Genomic DNA, 7,693 nt, shown 5'->3' with positions numbered 1-7,693 from the left:
CTACATATACCAGTCCTACTGAGACCCTAGCATCGGGCATGAGGCAGACATCTGGTCTTACCACAGGAGCTGACCACCAATGAAAACTTCTCATAGGACAACACAGGAAGAGTGCCCTGCAGTTCTGTGCAACTATATCTCTGGAAAAGTCCTATCTGACTCAATCCAAACTCAAGGTGGCCTCAGACTGGCCTACTAACAATACAGAGGCTAAACCCTGTCCACAATAGACAAAGAGTGCCATTGCAGATAACTGGACTAAAGGCAAAAGTGGTTTAGGGTGCATTCAAGACACACAGGAAATACCTCTGAAGCACCAGATTCTGGTGAACAGGGGTATTGCACTATAGGACACTACAAGACCTCTTCTTTGTAAGGCCACTATTTTTAAGAACAGGAGACATGTGGCGTCTGGGTGGCTCAGTGGGTTAAAGCCTCTGTCTTCGGCTCAGGTCATGATCTCAGGGTCCTGGAATTGAGCCCCACATCAGGCTCTCTGCTCAGTGGGAAGCCTGCTTCCTCCTCTCTCTCTGCCTCCCTCTCTGCCTACTTGAGATCTCTGTCTGTCAAATAAATAAAATCTTAAAAAAATAAAAAGAGCAGGGGACATACCTGAATTTCCTAATTCAGGAGTTAGATAAAGTGAGGAGACAGAGGAGTATGTTCCAAATTAAATAACAGGACAAAATCACAGCAAGAGACCTAAATGCAACAGAGATCAGTACTATGCCTGAGAGAGAATTTAAAGTGATGGTCGTAAAAATAATCAAGGACTGGAGAAGAGACTGGAGGACCTCAGTGAGATCCTCCACAAAGAATGAGAAAACATATAGACTAATTAGAGATGAAGAACTCAGTAACTGGGGAATAAAAAATGCACTAAATGAAATACATAGTAAACTAGAGGAAGGAGAGAAACAAGTCAGAGATCTAGAGGACACAGTAATGGAAAGCAATCCAGCTGAACAGGAGAGAGAGGAAAAAAATAATACAAAATGAAAATAGACTTAGGGAACTCAGGGACAGTATCAAGAGTAAAAACATCCGCATTTATAGGGACCACAGAAAGAAAAGAGAGAGAACAGGGGGAACTGAAGCTATTTGAAGAAATAATAGCTGAAAACTTCCCAAATCTGGGGCAGGAAACAGAAATCCAGATCCAGGAGGCACAAAGAGCCCCCAACAAAATCAATGTAAGGAGGTCTACACCAAGATATGTAGTAATGAAAATGGCAAAAAGTAGTGATAAAGAGAATTTTAAAAGCAGCAAGAAAAAAAGAAAACTCTTACATACAAGGGAAACTGCAAAAGACTATCTGCTGATTTTTCAGCAGAAACTTTGAAAGTCAGAAGAGTGTAGCTCATTCTAAGTGCTGAAAGAGAAATACCTGCAGCCAACAATACTTTATTCAGCAAAGCTATCATTCAAAATAGAAGGAGAGCTATAGTTTTCCAGAAAAACAAAAGTTTAAGGAATTCATGACCACTTAACCAGTCCTCTAAGAATGTTAAGGGGGACTGTGAGTGGAAAGTAAAGGCCATAAGTAGGAGTGAAAAAAGTAGGAAATACAAAAGCATTAAAAATAAGTATAAGCATAAAAGATTGGTTGAAATATTCACAAAATAAAAGGATGTCATGTATGACACCATATACCTAAAATGTCAGAGAGTAAGAAGTAAAAAATGAATTCAAATATTAACGACCATCAACTTAAAACAGACTGCTTTCTGCATAAGATGTTATACACAAGCTTAATGGTAATCAAAAATCAAACAATAGATGTGTAAAAAATAAACAGAAAGGAATCCAGGAATATCATTAAACAGATCAAACAAACCATGAAAGAAGAGAGCAACAGAGGAAAGGAACAGAAAAGAACTACAAAAACAACTGTGAACTGAGTAATAAAATGACAGTAAGTACATATATATCAATAATACTTTGAATGTAAATAGACAAAACATTCCAATCAAAAGACATATGATGACAGAATGGATAAAAAAGCAAGACCTATCTATATGCTGTTTTCAAAAGACTCGTTTCAGACCTAAGGACACTTGTAGGTTGAAAGTAAAGAGATGGAGAAACATTTATCATGCAAATGGATGTGAAAAGAAAACTGGGGTAGCAGTATTTATATTGGACAAAATAGACTTTAAAACAAAGACTGTAACAAGAGACAAGGAAGCACACTACATAATCATAAAGGGAACAATCCAACAAGAAGATATAACAAATGTAATGTATGCATCCAATATAGGAGCACCCAAATAAATAAAGCAGCTAATAACAAACATAAAGGAAGTATCTGATCATAATAATAATAATAGTAGGGTCTTTACACCTTACTTATATCAATGGATAGATCATCCAGACAGAAAGTTAACAATAACATAGTGGCTTTGAATGACACATTGGACCAGATGGATGTAACAGATATATTCACAACATTCCATCTTAAAACAGTAGAATACACTTTCTTTCAAATGTACGTGGAACATTCTCCAGAACAGATCACATATTAGGCCACAAAACAAGTCTCAACAATTAAAAAAGATTGAAATCACACAATACATTTTTTCTGACCATAGAAATCAACAAGAAATAATCTGGAAAGAACACACATATAAGGAGGTTAAATAGCATACTACTAAGCAATGAATGGCCAACCAAGAAATCAAAAAGGAAATAAAGAATATTTGGAGATAAATGAAAATGAAAACAAAATGGTCCAAAATCTTGGTGATACAGCAAAAGACTCCTAAGAAGGAAGTTTATAGCAATACAGGCCTGCCTCAAGAAGCAAGAAAAATCTCAAATAAACGATTTAACCTTACACCTTAAAGGAGCTAGAAAAAGAAGAACAAACAAAACCCAAATCAGTAGAAGGAATGAAATAATAAAGATTAGAGCAGTAACTGATGAAGAAGAAGTTAAAAAAACTGAACATATCAATAAAAGCAGGAGCTGGTTCTGTGAAAAGATTAAAACAAAATTGATAAACCTTTAGCCACACTAATCCAGAGAAGGACAGAGAGGACTCAAATGAACAAATTCAGAAATGAAAAAGGAGAAATTAAAACCAATACCACAGAGGTATAAAAATTATAAGAGAATACTATGAAAAATTGTATGCCAATAAATTGAACACCTAGAAGAAATGGGCAAATTCCTAGAAACATGTAACCTCCCAAAACTAAATCAGGAAGAACTAGAAAATTTGAACACTGATTTCCAGCAATGTAATTGAATCAGTAATCAAAAAATCCCAACAAGCTTTGCGCAGTGGCAGTATCGTAGCCAATGAGGTTTACCAAACCATTTAAAGAAGAGTTAAGGTCTATTCTTCTCAAACTATACCAAAAAATACAGTAACAGAGATATCTTCCAAATTCATTCTATGAGGCCAGCATTACCCTGATACTGGGCAATGAGACACTTCAAGAAAAGAGAACAAACAGGCCAATATGTCTGATGAACACAGATGCAAAAATCCGTAAACAAAATCTTACAAACAAAATCCAACAATACATTTAAAAAATCATTCAACATGATCAAGTGGGATTTATTCCTAGGGTGCAAGGGTGGGTCAACATATGCAAATCACTCAAAGTGAAACATCACATCAACAAGAGAAAGGATTAAAAAACCTTATGATCATTTCAATAGATGCAGAAAAGGCATTTGACAAAGTATGGCATACATTCACAATAAAAAACCTTAACAAAGTAGGCTTTAAGGGAACCTCAACATAATAAAGACCATATATGCAAAACCCACAACCAACATCATACTCAATAGTGAAAAAACTATGAGCTTTCCCCCTAAGATCAGAACAAGACATGGATGTCCATTTTCACTTCTATTCAGCAGAGTACCAGAAGTCCTACCCACAGCCAACAGATGAGAAAAAGGAAGAAAAGGCAAATTGGTAAGGAAGAAGTAAAACGTTCACTATTTTCAGGTAATATAATATTATATATAGAAAACTATAAAGATTACACCAAAAACACTTTGAACTAATAAATGAATTAGGTAAGGTTACAGGACACAAAATCAATATCCAGAAATCCACTGCATTTCTATAATAATGAAGTAGCAAAAAGAGAGATAAAGAAAACAATCCTATTTACAATTACACCCAAAATAATAAAATACCTAGGTATAAGTGTAACCAAGGACATGAAATACGTATACTTTTAAAACCATAAAACACTGGGTGGGTCAATAAGTTAAGCATTTGCCCGTCAGCCCAGGTCATGATCCCAGCATCCGGGGATTGAGTACCACCTCAGGCTCCATGCTCAGCAGGGAGCCTGTTTGTGTCTCTGCCCCTCCCTACCCCTCCCCCTGCTCCTCCCCTCTCTCTCTTTCTGTCAAACAAATAAATAAAATCTTTTTTTAAAAAAGAACCTGTTTTCAGGGTACCTGGGTGGCTCACTTGCTAAGCATCTGCCTTCAGCTCAGGTCATGATCCCAGTGTCCTGGGATTGAGCCCCATGTCGGACTCCCTGCTCAGAAGGGAGCCAGCTTCTCTCTCTCCAACTCCCTGCGCTGTGTTTCCTCTCTCACTATCTCTGTCATAAATTAAAAAAAATTTTTTTTAATACAACCTGTTTTCAGTTCTTTAAAACAAACAAACAAACAAACAAACAACAACTATAGGGGCGCCTGGGTGGCTCAGTGGGTTAAAACCTCTGCCTTTGACTCAGGTCGTGATCCTGGGGTCCTAGGATCTAGCCCCGCATTGGGCTCTCTGCTCAGCGGGGATCCTGCTTCTCCCTCTCTCTGTCTCTGCCTGTCTCTCTGCCTACATGTGATCTCTGTCAAATAAATAAATAAAATCTTTTAAAAAAACCACTGTAAAACACTGACAAAATAAATTTAAGAAAACATAAACAAATGGAAATCTTTTCCATGCTCATGGACTGGGAAAACAAATACTGTTAAAATATCTATACTACACGGTGGCGGCTGCACGCGGAGGGAGGCTGCGTCCGAGCGGCGGCTGTGGGGCAGCGAGCAGGCCGCCCGGGCCGCCTGCAGCCCCTCTGGGATGGAGGTCCTGGACGAGTTCGACAGCGAGTTACCCCAGAGTGTGACCTTCTGTCAGCTCATCTCCGAGGAGGACTTCGAGAGGCAGGCGGCCACCTACACGGAGCGCGCGCTGCGCCGCCTCTTCCGCAGCATCGACCGCAACCCCGCGCTGGCCGAGAGGGTGGTGCGCAAGGGCAAGCTGGCCGAGTACCAGGGGCGCGGGCTCCTCTCCTTCCTCTGGGCCAAGTTCTTCTGTGCAGTTCAAGGGGAGCTGAATTGTTGCAACAGCATGGGTACCCTGGAGATGCACCAGCGCCTAGAGCAGCTGAAGAGGGGGATCCACCGCGTGCACCTCTACTCCCAGGATGCCAAGAAGAAGAAAAGAAAGCCAAAACTGAAGAAACCAGAACCCATCCTCTTGAGAGACCGATCAACCTCCCCATGCCTGCCACCAGCCCTGCTGCCACCTCCCCCACTGCCGTCACCCGCCACCACCATGGCCTCCGTGGTGGCCCCATCGCCTCCCGTCTACACTATGCCTAGGGTCTTTGGTCCTTTCCCTCCACTGCCCAGCAAGTCGATGGAGAAGTTGGAGGTTGCAAGGTCAGAAGTGAAACTGAACTGGGCTGGCCTATCATCGAACCCAAAGAGACACATGGTTGATCTGACCCCCTTGGTCCTCAATCCCGGAGGCTTCCATTTCTCGTACCTGGCTGGAAGCAGTGCACACAAGCTCCACTGCCCTGACTTCCCCTGGACCTCGGCTTGTAGTGGCTCCCCCAAGACCGAAGAGACACCACTCTCTCCTGTGAAGGCCTCCATCTTCACCCCGCCTGTCTTGCTCAAGTTCCAGCCTGTGCCAAGACCCAAGGATGACTCTGAGAACGACCCCAGCAGCACAGAGTCTGTGCCTCCCAAGAGGGGCCCATAACCTCTTCCCTACTAGAGGAGTGAATAAAGTTCCTGTGGAGGTGAAAAAAAAAAAAAAATATATATATATATATATATATACTACAGAAAGCAATCTACAGATTGAATGCAATCCCTATTAAAATGCTAACAGCATTTTTCACAGAATGAGAGCAAATAATCCTAAAAATTGTATGGAACCACACAAGAGCCAATGCAGTCTTTAAAAAGAACAAAACCTGAGGTATCACAATTGCAGGCTTCAAGATATACTACAAAGATGTATTAATCAGAACAGTGTGTTACTGGCACAAATACACATATAGATCACTAGAACAAAATAGAGAGCCCAGAAGTAAACCCATGATTATATGGTCAAGTAATCACCAACAAAGGAGGAAAGAATATGCGATGGGAAAAAGAAAGACTCTTCAATAAATGATGTTGGGAAACTGGACAGCTACATGCAAACTGGACCACTTTTTTTTAATGCCATACACAAAAATAAACTAAAAATGCATGAAAGACCCAAATGTGATACCTAAAATCATAAAACTTGTAGAAGAGAACACAGGCAGTAATTTCTCTGACATCAGCCATAGCTACACTTTCTAGATATGTCTCCTGGGGCAAGGGAAACAAAAGCAAAAATAAACTTGGGACTATAACAAAATCAAAAGCTTTTGTACAGCCAAGGAAACAACTAACAAAAGTAAAACACAACTTACTAAATGGGAGAAGATATTTGCAAATGACATATCCTATAAAGGATTAGTATTCAAAATATATAAAGAACTTATAAAACTCAATATTCCAAAAGCAAATAATTCAATTAAAAAATGGGCAGAAGACATGCACAGACATTTCCTCAAAGCAAACATTCAAATGGCCAACAGACATATGAGAACATGTTCATCATCACTTACCGCCAAGTAAATGCAAATCAAAACTGCAATGAGATATTACCTCACATGTATCAGAATGGTTAAAATCAACAACACAAGAAACAACAGGTGTTGGCCAGGATGTGGGGAAAAAGAAACACTGGTCCACTGTTGGTGGGAATGCAACCTAGTATACTCACTGTGGAAAACAGTATGGAGCTCCCTCAAGAAGTTAAAAATAGAACTACTCTATAATCTAGCAGTCACACTCCTGGGTACTTACCTGAAACACTAATTCAAAGGGATACACGCACCCTGATATTTAAAGCAACATTATTTACCAGTAGCCAAGGCAGGGAAGCAGTCCAAGTGTCTACTGATTCGTGAATTGACTATACACACACACACACACACAAACAATGGAATATTATTCAGCCATAAAAAGAATGAAATCTTGCCATTTGCAACAACATGGATGGAGCTAGAGAGTATTATGCTAACTGAAATAAATCAGTTGGAGAAAGACAAATAATATATGATCTTCCATGTTGAATTTCAGAAACAAAACAAATGAACAAAAGAAAAAAAGAGACAAATTAATAAACAGACTCTCAGCTATAGAGATTAAGTGATGGTTTCCAGAGGGGAGGTGGGTAGGGGGATGGATGAAATAGATGAAAGGGACTGGTGAACCAATACATACTGACTCTCATAAGACTGTTGAATCATTTGTTATGGTGTTAATTCCACAATGTGTCAGGGGGGATAAAGAGGACCTGAGAGAGAGGATGCAGTATACCAATCAGGGTTCACCAATGTTTTCTTGATGAGAAGCCATAATTGATCTACTAAAAGCCATAGA

General features: G+C 39.8%; 1 protein-coding gene across 2 annotated transcripts; it reads left to right on the top strand.

Annotated features, from left to right (window-relative positions):
* The first annotated feature begins 4,972 nt into the window (after positions 1-4,972).
* On the top strand, positions 4,973-5,975 carry LOC116592386 (max-binding protein MNT-like). 2 transcript variants are annotated; one of them, XM_032345616.1, is made up of 2 exons: positions 4,986-5,027; positions 5,115-5,975. In XM_032345616.1, exon 2 carries the CDS (start codon positions 5,328-5,330, stop codon positions 5,967-5,969), a length of 642 nt encoding a protein of 213 aa, XP_032201507.1. In that variant the 5' UTR covers positions 4,986-5,027; positions 5,115-5,327; the 3' UTR covers positions 5,970-5,975. The 2 variants fall into 2 exon arrangements, with proteins under 2 accessions (XP_032201506.1, XP_032201507.1); XM_032345615.1 differs by having other exon boundaries at positions 4,973-5,975.
* Positions 5,976-7,693: the final 1,718 nt, after the last annotated feature.

Source organism: Mustela erminea, chromosome 6, assembly GCF_009829155.1.
Source record: "Mustela erminea isolate mMusErm1 chromosome 6, mMusErm1.Pri, whole genome shotgun sequence".
In the NCBI taxonomy this organism is placed as follows: Eukaryota; Metazoa; Chordata; class Mammalia; order Carnivora; family Mustelidae; genus Mustela; species Mustela erminea.
The sequence above is the reverse complement of the archived record's forward strand: the minus strand, read 5'-3'. Positions and strand labels throughout refer to the sequence as shown.